This window comes from Callorhinus ursinus, unplaced genomic scaffold, assembly GCF_003265705.2.
Source record: "Callorhinus ursinus isolate GAN/ISIS: 27379988/994484 unplaced genomic scaffold, GSC_fseal_2.0 scaffold39, whole genome shotgun sequence".
Classification (NCBI taxonomy): domain Eukaryota; kingdom Metazoa; phylum Chordata; class Mammalia; order Carnivora; family Otariidae; genus Callorhinus; species Callorhinus ursinus.
In genome coordinates, this window is record NW_027397101.1 from 22,422,931 (window position 1) to 22,437,949 (window position 15,019).

The 15,019-nt window shown below is 39.9% G+C and overlaps 1 protein-coding gene across 5 annotated transcripts in view; it reads left to right on the top strand.

The window, feature by feature from the left end:
* FOCAD (focadhesin) overlaps positions 1–15,019 on the top strand; it is a 307,583-nt gene that overhangs the window by 26,751 nt on the left and 265,813 nt on the right. For all 5 annotated transcript variants that reach the window (XM_025887857.2, XM_073880862.1, XM_073880859.1 and 2 more), the window contains exons 3-4: positions 2,802–2,876; positions 5,754–5,908. In XM_025887857.2, coding sequence (XP_025743642.1) covers positions 2,802–2,876; positions 5,754–5,908 — 230 coding nt within the window. The remainder of the gene's footprint in view (positions 1–2,801; positions 2,877–5,753; positions 5,909–15,019) is intronic.

Consider the following 15,019-nt stretch of genomic DNA (forward strand, 5'->3'; position numbering starts at 1 on the left):
AACTGAGCCACCCAGGCGCCCCCCAATCTCAGTTTCGATTTACATCATACTTTTCTTCTTAGACATAATAAAACCTTGATTAACTAGGAGGACCCTGGATCTGTATTTTTTTTTTTAAGTCTATAATGAATTTTTAGGAATAGAAGTAAATGGTTATACATCTATGGAGTATGAGAATTGACATTTAAAATGATATATTTTACCCCTGTATAGCTATTAGGAATAAGAGATTTTGACCATAACACCTAACATTCAGTAAGTAAAATGTCCTGGATTAAAAAATTTGATGTCTAGGGGCGCCTGGGTGGCTCAGTCGTTAAGCGTCTGCCTTCAGCTCAGGTCGTGATCCCAGAGTCCTGGGATCGAGCCTCACATCGGGCTCCCTGCTCCGCGGGAAGCCTGCTTCTCCCTCTCCCACTCCCCCTGCTTGCGTTCCCTCTCTCACTGTTTCTCTCTCTGTCAAATAAATAAATAAAATCTTAAAAAAAAATTTCTTTTTTGATGTCTATACTAACACAGGCAGGGGTTGGTGATAATTTATTTTAGAGAGCTTTTCAGTTATTAGGGTTCAAACAAAGGTGGTTTTCTCGTTAGCCTTCCCCTAACTAGAAGCATTCTGGTTAGTCAAGGTACCGTAATAGCTTACTGTCTTTTCTTGTGAGACTGAAGCCAGGGGACCAGCAGAAGCCAGCCTGAAGACCGAACGACGTACCGCGTCTTGGATGCTTTCAACAGTTTTCTCCGGAGATGCCTGCTGTGGGAATTGACTTAGCTGGGTAGTGGGGAACCCTTCCATGAGGAGTAGAACACTCCTTATGCAAGATTCCCTTCTACCTGACTGGGTTGGAGTCCTATCCTGTGCAGCACAGGTCCTTACCATGAAGAGGAAGATGAAGGCTTGGAGGATACCGTCCACATTTTCTATTTTTCTGTGCCTGGAGTCCCTTCATTAGCGTAGATAACTGAGAAATGCCTATGTGTTTTACTGTTAAGTGAGAAGTGTACATGTATTGTTTCATGGAGGATGTCTCTTTCAACTATTCTATTGTGGAAAACTTAAGTAGCAATATAGGGTCATTTATCCTTGGATTTTGTACTTTAAAATCAATTTAGCCTCTATTCTCTGATTTGTTAGAAGGATACATAGAAAGGCAAACTGGAGAAGTTGGACCTGGTGGGGGGATGTTTGTCAGTAAGCTGATCTTCTTTTAGTCTTTTTTTCTAAATATGAACGGGAGTTTTGTTTTTTTTTTGTCCCTGTTATGTTTCATACTGGTTTTATTTGGTTCTTGCAACTGTGCCTTGTTCTCTGTGAATACTTCTTATTGTTCTTTTGTAACCATTGATCAGTGTTAGCACCATATTTCATTGATTCACACACATTTTTTCACATTTTAGCATCTTTGAAATTGGGTCGCATCTAGTAACTCGTGACAGCAGTTTTTACACAGCTGGTATTGCCTGCACGTGAATTTGGCCAGGATTTTCTAAAGGAACTCTTTCACTAATATAAAATCAAAATTTGAAATTATAAGGCGCATTATGTAACACAGATAAATTGGCAGCCTTTCTTCCTTAGAGGTAGAAATAAAATAATGGTGCATCTTGCAGTTGATGGCCAGTAGCATTCAATGAAATATGGTATATTTTGTAAACAGGCACCAAAAGTGTTCACTGATCTTCAATTCTTGTTACTGTCCCTTAAACTAGGAGGTAAGAGACAGTTAATTGATCGAAACTTAATATTCATGTAAATGTGTGATTTATATTACAAAACTGAGATCATCAAGCATTAAGGTCTTAAATCATTTCCAATGTGTGAAATACAAAAAGAAACAAAGGAGGGGGTGCTGTGTTTTTGTGTGACCTTTTCTGGAGACTACAAGACTGACAGGATTCACAGATGTATCATACGTTGGTCCAAGTGCAGGATCAACACTTGCTGCAGTTAGAGAGTTTTTTCCAGCCCATGCACAGGACGGCTATCATTGTTGCTAGCCTACAGCTCTGTGCTGGGGAGTGGTGAAGAACCAGGAGAATGGAGTTGAGGTGGTAGGAGAGAACGATATATATGTATTTATGTTATCAACACCTCCTTTATAAATAGAGTCTTAGATTTAACTTTGGGCTTTTTGACCAAAGCAGGATATGGGAACGTTTTAGAGATTTATGAGACTAAAAGCTTATGCAAGGGCTAAAACCTATGAGAAAATAATAAAGAAATTAAATCATAGAGCCTAAACGAGAGAAAATGGTTGTGGTAGGGGGAAACCTGTTGGTTCAGATCTGTATGGGCCGTGGTCATAAAGGTGAGGATGAGTTTTCTCCATCTTCATTAAGGACATGATGAAGCATGATGGATTTCATTTAGATGTAAAAATGATTTTAAAAGCTGTGGTGTTTCTCATTTGTCTTACGGTTTAATGGATGAAGCAATCTTACATTATCTTCTAATACTAAGTGACAGCATTTTGAACTGAAAATCTGGCAATTTTCTTAATATCTCTGAACTGTAGTTTGCTTATTGGAATAAAAATGCTTACCTTGAGAGCTGTTAGGAAGCTAAGAAGTTATGTACATAGAGTGCCTAATTCAGTGCCTTCCACAGAGCACACTCTCAGATGAGTCGGAATTTTATTATGACTTGACTGGCTGGCACACTCATATTCCTATCACCTCGTATTTTTTTTTTTTCATATCAACTAGTATTGACAGGAGTTACCTTCAAATGCACTAATTGGAGAGAACTTCTGACACCACGTATTTATTGTTTGTTTGTTTTTTTTGTTTTTTTTTTTAAGGCTGTGGGTCATCTTATTGCGGCAGTCCTGAAGGAAAATGGTTTTTCAGAAAAGATCCATCAATCCACAAACCAGGTCTGTATTCAACTTTGCACTTGAGTTCTATTCAGATACTGCTCCCAGCTGCATGTAGGCACTCCTTCTGTTTCAGGTCACTGTAGAAATGATTTTGAACTGGTTTTGTTTGTTTGTTTTTTGGTTTGCCAAGTTCTTCAAAATTCCTTTTTTTTTTTTTTTTTTTAAAGATTTTATTTGTCAGAGAGAGGGAGAGAGAGAGCACGAGCACAAGCAGGGGGAGCAGCAGAGGGAGAAATAGGCAGAGGGAGAAGCAGGATCCCCGCTGAGCAGGGAGCCTGATGTGGGATTCGATCCCAGGACCCTGGGATCATGAGCTGAGCTGAAGGCAGACGCTTAACCGACTGAGCCACCCAGGCGTCCCCCTTATTCCAAATTCTTTACAATTTTAAAATTGGTTACAACAGACTCCGGGAATGAGATATGGAGGGGATGGTAAAGGGGAGTATTCTTGTGACTTTTAGTGAAAAATAGCATGGGTGGAATGACGATAGACATACCTTAGAGAAGGTTGGTAGGATTACCTCTGAGGGAATCTTTCTGTTTAATGGAGAAAGTGAACATAGCGGCTCTGTTTGGATGTAAGAGATTTTTCCTACTTTAGGGTGCCCCAGACATGAGTTCTATGTTGGACAGGTCATGCTTTGGTACTTGGAGCTGAAGGAAGATGTCCATACATCCATGCATAGGGCAGGTGAATGCTAAGATTGAAACTGTGCTCAGCTTCCTGAGATGTAGACCACTTGGGTTTTGGTCAACCAGTGTTGTAGGTTTTGACCTGGTTGGAAACTCCATTTAAGTGGGTGCTCTCAGGTAAACTCTGTGGAGAATGTAGATGATGGAAATAAGATTTTTTTTTTTCACAGCAGAAATAATTGTTTTCCTTTCTCTCACATTGCTTTTTTTTTTTACTGCCTCACATTGCTTTTGGTTAGTTACTCCAAGTTATATCTCTCTCCAGCATCTGCTGCCATATTGAAATTAGTGTAGAGGCAAATTTCACTAATTGGCATTTATCTGGTATTTGTATGTAGTTGTATAAATTAGGTTTTCTGAGAGCCCTGATCTTAATCCTGCCTATAATCACATTATGTACTCTGAGGTGATCTACTGGTTTTACTTAAACAGCCGGGATTTATTGAATTGTCAAATCCCTATAACTGTTTTCTCTTCTGTTAATAAAGGAATGCTTACTTCCACAAGGGCACAATAATACCTGAGGCAAGGGTTTTTTATTCATTTATTTCGTTTTTCTGGTTTATAATGGAGTACTGACATTTGGAACCCTTTGATATTGGCCATACAGGTGAATAAAATTTCCTTCTGAATAAAAGAACTGGAATATAAATATTTCTTTCCTGCAGTGACTGTTAACTGTATTGTTCTGTTATAGTGGGATCCTAAGATTGAAAAGGCTCTCAGAGCCAGCTACAGTGGGAAAAGTGGGCACAATATGTTGATTTTCATTCTGTTAGTTATTCTTTCTTTTTTTTTTTAGATTTTATTTATTTGACAGAGAGAGACACAGTGAGAGAGGGAACACAAGCAGGGGGAGTGGGAGAGGGAGAAGCAGACTTTCCGTAGAGCAGGGAGCCCCATGCAGGGCTCGATCCCAGGACCCTGGGGTCATAACCTGAGCTGAAGGCAGACGCTTAACTGACTGAGCCACCCAGGTGCCCCTCTTTTAGTTATTCTGTGGGAGCTGAGGATCTTATTTTTTTTTCTCAAATTATATATTTTTCTAGTAGCTTATGTCAGGAAGAGGGAAAAATAGCTTCATGATGTGTTCTTTAATAAAACAAAACAAAACCCAAACCGCATGTAAATCTAAATGGACTTAACTCACAATACATTCAAATATGGGTTTATCATTAGTCGTGAACCTCTGGTGGGGTGGGTCATGGATGCTTGAGGAAGTTATGAAAGCTCGAAGCTCTGCATTTATAGGATTTTTCAAAATAAAGATCTTACATTTATTTATGTGCCCTTCTGGTGCTTTTCTATCAAAGATGACAGATTAATGGTCGGAGGGGGCAAAAAGTCAGTTTCTTTCTTTCTTTTTTAAAAGATTTTATTTATTTACTTGAGAGAAAGAGAGAGAGAGGGAGCATGAGCAGGGGGAGGGGCAGAGGGAGAAGCAGGCTCCCCACTGAGCAGGGAGCCCGACGCGGGGCTCGATCCCAGGACCCTGAGTTCATGACCTGAGTCGAAGGCAGATGCTTAACCAACTGAGCCACCCACCCATCCTGAGTCAGTTTCTTTCTTGACCACAACAGTTTTCTAGGCTTTTGTTGGAAGCCACAGAAATAGCAGTTTGCTGTTCCTCTCCCGAACTGTCTTTCCTCTGGGCCCCCATTAGACTTTAGTAAATTGGGGCAGGGGCATTGTGGGGGGTGGTGGGGTGCATGTAGGTAGTAGAGATTACTGGTAGGAGAGCAGAAACACGTTCTGAAAATGTTATTGCATTTAGGGCTTAAACCACAGGCATGATTTGGAGTTCAGCCTGGAGTAACTGCTGTGCGGATATTGATGGCGTCTGGTTAAAGGGCTCGGTTGGAGCGCTGAGAGCCGAGTCTTAGTTTTGATCCCCTGTCAGTTTCCTTGGTTTGCTCAAACTCAAGTCATACCCCTGTCTGCAGCCAGCCTTATTCTGCAGCCGGGACACCAGATGGGCAAGAGTGGCTTTTATCAGAACACATCCATTATCTGTCCTGGAAAACCGACTTTAGTTTATTCTACAAATGGTGGAACAACAGCGTCATCTTTGTGTTGGAAAACTAACCCACTGTGAACAAATTACGGGTTGAAGGATGGCTGGGGGTGTACATGCCTTTGCTGCTCATCGGACGTGTCTTTTAATCACTGGTTTGATTTCAGACTCCGGCTTTGAACTTGCTGTGGGAGAAGTGTTGCAGTGATAATGTGGTGGTTCGAACAGCCTGCTGTGAGGGTCTAGTGGCCCTTGTTGCTCAGGATCACGCAGAGTTTGGCTATGTGCTCAATGGGATACTCAACCTGATTCCAGCGACCAGGTATTCTTTCTTTCATGTTTGATCAGTAAAACACATTTTTAGAAAAAAAAAAGTCACTAATTTGCCATTAAAGGTCAACTCTACTTGCCAGTTGTTTTTCTTTCCCTTAAGATGTCACGCAGTTTGTATTTCATATGTGCTGATTTGGACTCTATAGTCTTGGAATTTGTGGTCATTTGCTGTATGTAAGACTTCAGGGCTTTCTGAGGCACCATTTTTTTTTTTTTTTTTTTAAGATTTTATTTATTTATTTGACACAGAGAGCACAAGAAGGTAGAGTGGCCGGCAGAGGGAGAGGGAGAAGCAGGCTCCCCGCTGAGCAGAGAGCCTGATGTGGGGCTCAATCCCAGGACCCTGGGTTCATGACCTGAGCCGAAGGCAGATGCCTAACCCACTGAGCCACCCAGGCGTCCCTAACTTACTGGTTGATCTTAAGCAGGCCATGTAGACTTTGCCTTATGCCTTTTTTTCAGATGCAGGTAATGGTATTTGTTTCCCCCTAAATCTTTTCAAATGCTTTAAAATTCATAAATATAAAACCTACTTGCGTTGTGCACTTGTACTATTTATATTCAAAAGTAAGTATCAGCAGCTAAGGAGCCAGGGTAATGTCTCTGTCTATGTAAGGAATAATTAGAGCAGGTTAGATTATACCTTTTTTTTTTTAAGATTCTATTTTTAAGTAATTTCTACACCCAACATGGGGCTCGAACTTACAGCCCTGAGATCAAGAGTTGCATGTTCTACCAGCTGAGTCAGCCAGGTGCCCCAGATTATACCTTTAATTCCAGAAGGTTATGTTAGAAAATTATGCTGTGTGGGATGTCCTTCATCCCTCAGTATAAGTCTGTCATTACTATTGTAAACTGAAAAGCATAAGATTTGATGATAGTGAATCAGCATGTCATCTGTGTATGTTATAATTTGTTAGTGACCTTAGATTTTTTTAAAATTTAAAAATGTATTTTTGGGGGGTACCTAGGTGGCTCAGTCAGTTCAGTGTCTGACTATTGATTTTAGCTCAGGTCATGATCTCAGTTTTGTGAGATTGAGCCCTGTGTCAGGCTCTGTGCCCAGCTTAAGATTCTTTCTCTCTCTCTGCCCGCCACCTAAAAAATTTAAAAAAAAATGTATTTTTTGAATAAGCAACACAATCACATGGAAAAAATCCTAAAGGGTATATGAGGCAAGGTGTCTGTTTACTCCTATAATTCACTTTTTCTCCTCAGAGGCAAAACTCTTACCAGGTCTTATTTTCTTTTTTAAAGATGTTGTATGTACATATAACTGACAATTTATGTGTTTATATATTTTTTCTTAAGAAAAAAACAAAACTAATAGCCTACTGCACACAGTATTTATTTTTCATTCTTTACTGAAAAAATATATGTTGGAGACTGGAGATTGTTCTTTCACAAAAATAAAGTGCTTTCTAATTTTTTCGAGCCATATAATATTCCATTGTATGAATGTGCCATAATTTACCAATTCCCTATTGTTTTCATTTTTTGTCTTTTTTTGCAATTATGGTCAGTGCTTCAATGAGTAATCTGATACATATAGATGACCATTAGTTTTCAAGGGTCATCAGAAACATGGTCAAGTCATAGAAGAAAGCATTGTATTTTATAGTAAATCTATATAGGAATTTTAACGATTGGAAGCTCCTGGGGGAAAATTTTTTTTTAAGTTTCTTATCTGAGAATGTTCTTGATTAACTTATAAGCCACAGGGAGATGGAGACAGGGTAGACCTTGAAGCTAACCAGTTTAATTTTTGAATCAATTCAATGATGAAATGTGTTATGTAAGTGCTACATTTTCTTTATTGTTGCCAGTAGAGATAATAATTATGTGTGAAGAATTTTTTCATTTGTTTTATTTCAAGTAGCAGAGCTTTGTGGTTTGCAATGATTACAAAGACTATACTTTGCATTGTTTCTGTCTTTAAAAAAAATGAGAATCAAATTTAAGAAATTAAATTAAATTTAATTAAAAACAGGAGACCCAAACAGCCTTCTCCTTCAAATGCTGTTCAGGGAATTTTCTGACACAGAAAACCATCTTTTTACCATCAGATGGAAGCAGAAAGAATACTGGGGCACCAGTACCTATATTGCACAAAATAGCCTTTAAAACAAAGACTGTAACAAGAAACAGAGAAGAACACTATATAATGATAAAGGAATAATCTAACAGGAGGATATAACAATTCTAAATATTTATGCCCCCAACATGGGAGCACTAAATACATAAAACAACTGTTGATAGACATAGAGGAAGAAAACAGTAATAGAAGACTGTAACACCCCACTTACATCAATGGACAGATCATCCAGACAGAAAGTCAACAAGGAAACAGTGGTTTTGAATGACACATTGGACCAGATGAACCTAACAGGATATATCCAGAACATTCCATCCAAAAATAGTGGACTACACATTTCTTTTCAAGTGCACGTGGAACATTGTCCTGAATAGATTACATGTTAGGCCACAAAACAAATTTCAATAAATTAAAAAAGATTGAAATCCTATCTTGCATCTTTTCTGACCACAAGAGTATAAAACTAGAAATAAAAATCAAACAAACATGCATCCCCCCCCCCATCTTTATCTTTGGGATATAAAAGGAGGAATGACTTTGTCATTTCCCTGTGCTTCTTGTCTGAGACATTTTGGATCTTCAATTTCCAGCATTTAAATTTCTACTTGTCTTTGGATTTCTCTTCTTCAAAGAGAGATTTACCAGAATCTAGAGGCACCCTGGGAACAGAGCCACATAGTAATTGCTCAGCTTTGACGTAGAACAGTAATTCTAAAGGGTAATCTTTTTATTTTGCCTACCTGCTAGCGAAGCATCCTTCAGGAACTGAGAAAGAGATTGAGAGAGGGAGGGAGTGAGCCATAGGGAGAAGCAGCCTTCTGTAGAAGAGAGATTTAGAGAATGTAACTTCTGGAGCTTTCTCAGCATTGCAGGAAATGTTGAAAGGCACAAGGACAGATGGCAGGAAAAGTCTGTGAGGTCATCTCCCCTAGCCTTATAACCTGCTTCTTGACCCTTTGTCAATCTAGTCTAGAAAATTCTCTTGGAACATGTATGGGAGCCCTCCCCCCACCCCTGGCCATTCAACCTGCAATTTGAGAAACATTGGTCTAGAGCCTGCTACACTGTATAGTCTAACTTTGCAAAAGACTTGACATTTGCAAAGCTCTGGTTGTCTAAACTTCAGGGAGTGGCTGGGAAAGTGTCTGGCTCTGTTTGAGAGACTGTTCCTTCAAAGGCATAGTTTGATGTCTAAGAGTGTTCTCGGTTCAAAGCTGAGGCAACATGAAACAATTGTAAACTAGTTTTTATAGCTTCTGTAAACAAAGAAATGGATTTAAGAGGTCTAAAATGTTCTTTTAATCAGTAAGGAAATTTGAAAAAAAAATTATTCCCTAGGGAGGGTGAAGGAAAGAAGGGGGACCACAAAGGAAACACAGTAAGGAAATCATTATCACCAGTTAAATGTGAATTTTGAAATTAAACAAACTGAAATTAAAGTGAATGATACATGGTAGCATGCACTTTTCTTGTCTCTTCAGGAACTGCTTGTTTTAAGTTTAGATTGTTTTAGATTTTGTTTATTTTTGTTTTTACATTGAATTTATCCTGAGATAACGATTCCCAATGCAAGTTTTTCCATTTTTCTGTTCTTAGATTCGCCCCCCCCTTTTCCCGCACTAGCTTCTAGAAAGCTCAGGCAGCCATTGTTGCCGTTGCTTAGTAACGGGATTGTGCGTAAAAACTGTACTCTCCTGTGGAACCAGGTAGTCAGTGTTCGATATTGAGATGTCATGACAGCCTGTAATTTCCGTTCCACTGCTTCCCCAACCCCTTCTTTTAAAAATGTGTTTGGGAGGATGGTTATGCGCTAGATAAACTAGGCTAGCCCTTGATTTCTGTGCCTTTTGTGCTTTTTAAATAGGGGAGAGACCCGCAATTTATGTGTTTGGGAAAAATAAAGTGTCTTAAGGTGTGAGAGATTAAAGTCTGTTTTCCGAGATTCCTAAAGGCCAGCCTACTTTTTATTTTTATTTATTTTTATTTTTTAAAGATTTTTATTATTTATTTGAGAGAGAGAGGGAGAGAGAGAATCCTAAGCCGATTCCACACTGAGCGCAGATCCTGATGCGGGTGGGACTTGATCCCAGGACCCTGAGATCATGACCTGAGCCCAATCCAAGATTCAGACGCTTAGCTGACTGAGCCACCCAGGTGCCTTGCAAAGCCTGCTTTTTAATGAAATCTTGCATAGACTATTAAAAATGCCCATGGTGGTCCTGACTAAAGCTGAGGGATTCAGGGAGTCTTTGATCGTGGATTGATGGAAGGTCCAAGTTGTTTAAAAATGATTCTAAGAACTATTGGGAGTTAATGTCTAGGGTAATTTAATGAGAAAAATTCTGTGTTTCAGGCTCTTCTTTTTTATTGATGACTCTGTTCCTTGGGAAACTTAATTGTTCCGTTCTCTTGTAGGCAATAGCTAGCAACTGAGGAGACACTATATTCATATCTTGTATTATTGAAGCTTTTCTGTACTATGTATTATTGAAGCTTTTCTGTACTATTTAGGTTCTCCATTTTTATTTTATTTGGCAGGAGAAGAAGCATCAAGGAAGGATGCCTTCATGAGGTTTCCCCAAGATTGAAGGGGGTCTAGTCATAGCATGCTTTCATCTAGTTGGGGCGTCAGTATTTTTCTTGAATTTGAGATGGTTTCAGATTTATATCTACATGGGTACCATTGCTTATTTCACTATTACCTGAGAGTGACAGAATCATTAGACCATGTCTGTTTCCCCATCTTGTCTTCTAAACAAGCTGTTTAGCTTGTTTCCAGATGTTCTCCTTTTCTTGTCTCCAATCCTTTTTCTTTCCCTAAAATCCCAGAACCTCTCTCAGCTTGCAGCTCGTAACCAGAAAAGTGATTCCAGGCACTTTTTTCGTCTAGGACATTCTGCCCTATTTCTTTTCATGTTCCTTGATCTGGTTGAAGGCTTTGTTTGTCTCAAAATCTTCCATTGTAGGAGCCATGTGTTTGTGCTAAGATGTTTCTAGGTGATTTAGGAAAAGCAACTACTGAAACACATGTTACTTTTGTAGTGGGAAAAGGCTTCAGAAGAGATCAGGCTATTTTCTGGGACTGAGAAGACAAATGAGTATGCAGAACTTCCCAAGCAAAAAGTCAATAGCATTCTATTTCTTAGATTTTTTTAAAGTGTTATTTTTTGTCATTTATTCAAGCCTGGGTTCCCCAGAACTGTTTTTGATTTCCTTCCTTTCTTCCTGGTCTTCTTTGTCTCTCTCTCTCTCTTTTCTCATATAATTTTATAACAAATTTAGAAAATGATTTGATCGTTAATCTAGTGTTTAACGTTCTCTTATTTGCTGGTGACTTACTGTGCTTAAAGCTGACCAATTGGTGAAAAAAGAGACTGGGCCACATTTGTACCATTGTCTCCATCATACCCAGGGATGCCCCCTTCGGAGATAATTTGTGTCATACAATGAGAATTTGTAATTCTCATCCCTGGTCCAGAAATTAGTATGGCTACTTCCTTGTACCTCATATTTGGAATATTTCAAAAGCAAAGAATCAAGCATTATTTGAGGTCTTTCCAAAAAGAGACTGAGCGTACATGAGCAGTGTTTCATGTTGTAATCAAATCAGCCCCAAACAAAGGAAACCTGATGCATGCTATTCATACGCATGATAGTAACTGTGCTATATTTACTATGTATATATTGCTATATTATAAAGAAAAGCCATCTTTGTGGGTGGTTTTAATTACTGTAGTTTGTACAGCTTGACCAAAAATGTTTTCTTTTCTGTCTTATTTATTTATTTCTTTGGAATACTCAACGTCATTCCTGACCCACACTCCCTCTTATGATAAGATCTGGGTCTCGGCTCTTAGGCCCAGTGAAAATTGAGGTTCCTTTTTGCATTGCCTCTTGCCATTCTTCTGGTAGGGCAGGCCTGAAGTTTCTTTTTTTTTTAAAGATTTATTTATTTATTTGATAGAGACACAGTGAGAGAGGGAACACAAGCAGGGGGAGAGGGAGAGGGAGAAGCAGCCTTCCCGCTGAGCAGGGAGCCTGATGCGGGGCTCGATCTTAGGACCCTGGGATCATGACATGAGCTGAAGGCAGACGCTTAACGACTGAGCCACCCAGGCACCCCAGGGCCTGAAGTTTCTATTGCTCTCACTGAGAGGGTTCTTGAATCAATTTAGCTTTTTCTGGCACCTTCCCAAGGAAGAACTTGTTCCAGCTGATCTTCACTGAAGGACTTTTGGCAGCAGGTTACTGAGTGTTTTAGGACTCTTTGGGCTACAAGTTACAGAAACCCACTTGAACTAATTTGAGCACAAAAGGGTGCTTTTTATTTTTTTGGTAAATGGGTGTCCCCTAGGACCCAAGAACAGGGATGCAGCCGGGCCTCAGAAATGAATTGGATACAGACTGTGTGTTTCCCCTCTCTTGCCGCAGACTGAGTCTTTCTGCCTCTAATCTCCAGGGCACCACCTGCTCCTGGGTTAATAGCTCTTTTGTATAAGAGACAGCCCAACTGAGGTTGGCCACAATTACAGATTTCCAAGGACCCGTGTGTGTGAGATGTTCACTCTGGACCAGTCAGGTCTGCCAGGGGCTATGTGTTCGTTTCCTAAGGCTGTTGCAACAAAATTGACCACAACTTGGTGGCTTAAAATAACAGAAATTTATTATTTCACAATTCTGGAGGCTAGAAGTCCCAAACCAAGAAGGCCACAGGATTGGTTCCTTCTGGAGGCTGGGAGCACGCGTTCCATTTCTCTCTCTTAGCTTCTGGTGGCTGTTGCAACCTTTGGCGTTCCTCAGCTTGTGGCTGAGTAACGCTGTCTTTTCAGGCCCTCCTTGTCTGTGTGTCTGTCTCTGCTCTCCTTCCCCTTTCTCTCAGAAGCACACCAGTCATTGAATCTAAGGCCCACCCTGGATGTTTTGATCTCGAGATCCTTAATTATATCTGCAGAGACCCTATTTCCAAATAAAGTCACCTTCATGGGTACCAGGGGATAGGACTTAGATATATCCTTCTGGGAGACACATTTTAACCCTCTAGAGGCTGTGTCTGCACTGTATGAGCATATGTGTGCTAGGTTCCCTACGCAGTAACCACACAGGAGCCTGGAACACTGATTCCAAGGAGTCTCTTCTTCACTGGGATTGAACTTGGAGGGAAAGCCATGTCTTGGGAAATAGGTATCTTTCAGCCCCTCAGCTCAGCTGTAGCTTTGAACTGTAATTGTGCTTAAGTGACTGGTGTTAGACCGGTGTTGCTCAGAGAGGACTAGAGGGAGGAGACATTGAGTGGATAGAGAGTCACTGTCAAAGGTAGTAACATAACTGTGTTCCTGTGTTGGTGAGACGCCGCCATGTTTTCCGTTGTCATCGTCCTCTGGAATGTTCTTTTGAAACTATGTATTATCTCTCCAAACAGCAGCAATCGTAGAAACCACCACTGCCTTGGTTGCCAGGGGGACTGAGGGAAGGAAACTAGCTTATAGTGTGACACAAAAAAATTACCAAGAAAATTTTGGGCACAGTTGGTGTTAAAAAGAAAACTTTTTATAGAGAATTTCAAAAGTAGGTAGAATAGTGTTATGAACCCTCATGTTCCTGTCATGCATCCCTACAGCCACTAAACCATCTTGCTCCTTCCATAGCCCACCCCTGTCCATGGTAGGAAGCAAATCCCAGACACTGTATAATTTCTTCTTTAGATATTTAACTGTATACCTCCTTTTAAAAAACAATAGTAATGTCATTATTATACCTGGATATATATGTGTGTGTGTGTATAATTTTTTAAATGTATGGTCAGTGTTCAGATTTCCATTTGTCCCATGTTCTTTTTTTTTATGATTTGTTTCTGAATGACCATCCAAGAATTTGTTGTTATGTCTTTTACATCTTTTTTAATTGATGGGATTGCCCCCTCACATCTACTCATCTCTGTCTCTGTCTCTCTCTTTCTTGGACTCTGCTGAATGCACCTCCATGGTGTACTTTAACTTATTTCTCTATATTTCCTGTAAAATGAAAGTTTGCTTTAGAAATTTGATGAGATTTATGTTCAGTGTTTGTTCTTATTGGGAAGAGTTTTAGGGGAGGGAAGACTTCTCATAGATGGTAATGTGTTCCCTGGTCAGGAGGGAAATAATATCTGATTTTTTTTTTTTTAAGATTTTATTTATTTATTTGTCAGAGAGAGAGACCACGCGCACAAACAGGGGAAGGGGCAGGCAGAGCAGGCAGAGGAAGAGGCAGGCTTCCCGCTGAGCAGGGAGCCTGATGTGGGGCTCGATCCCGGGACCCTGGCACCATGACCCGAGCTGAAGGCAGACGCCCAACCGATTGTTTTCTTTTTTGGAAATGTTAGCTGTTGATGCTGAATGGTTAGATCCATTAGTTCGTTAGGACCTTCAACATGGTTGAAATTCTGTCATTTTTTTCTTCGCTTGCTTCCTGAAATACTGCAATAAAGAGAACCCCCCGTATCTAGTATTTGGTTACCCACCAGTACAGCTTGTATAGGAAAGCCAGGGTATATAGTGGATTCTTTCTCCAGTAAATTTGGTCAGCTTCAAAACAGTCAGCTTTTTCATAGCATCCTTCAGTGTTGACCAATTCGATTTTATTTTGTAAAGAATTATAATGTGTTCATGGATTTAGACTTAATTGATGTATTTCAGTCTTCTTCCCTCTTTTTGTAAAACCCTTTTTTGAGACTTGAGTATCTTTTCACTGTTTTTGAGTTTGTTCCAGACCCACTCTTTTTTACTATCTCCTATATACCTGTGCTTGGTGCTGTGATATCATGGGGAGGAAAGCAGAAATAGTCACTGTACTCATGATGCCTTTGGTTTAGAGGCAGGGACTGCCGCGATCACATAGTTGCACAGTTAGGTATTAAACTACATTCAGACAAAGTACACCGTGCCAGGAGTCCCTTTAGTATCATCCTGGTGAAGTAACACCTAGGATGAGACTGAGGAATGAATAGAACTTACCTAGGCAAATAGG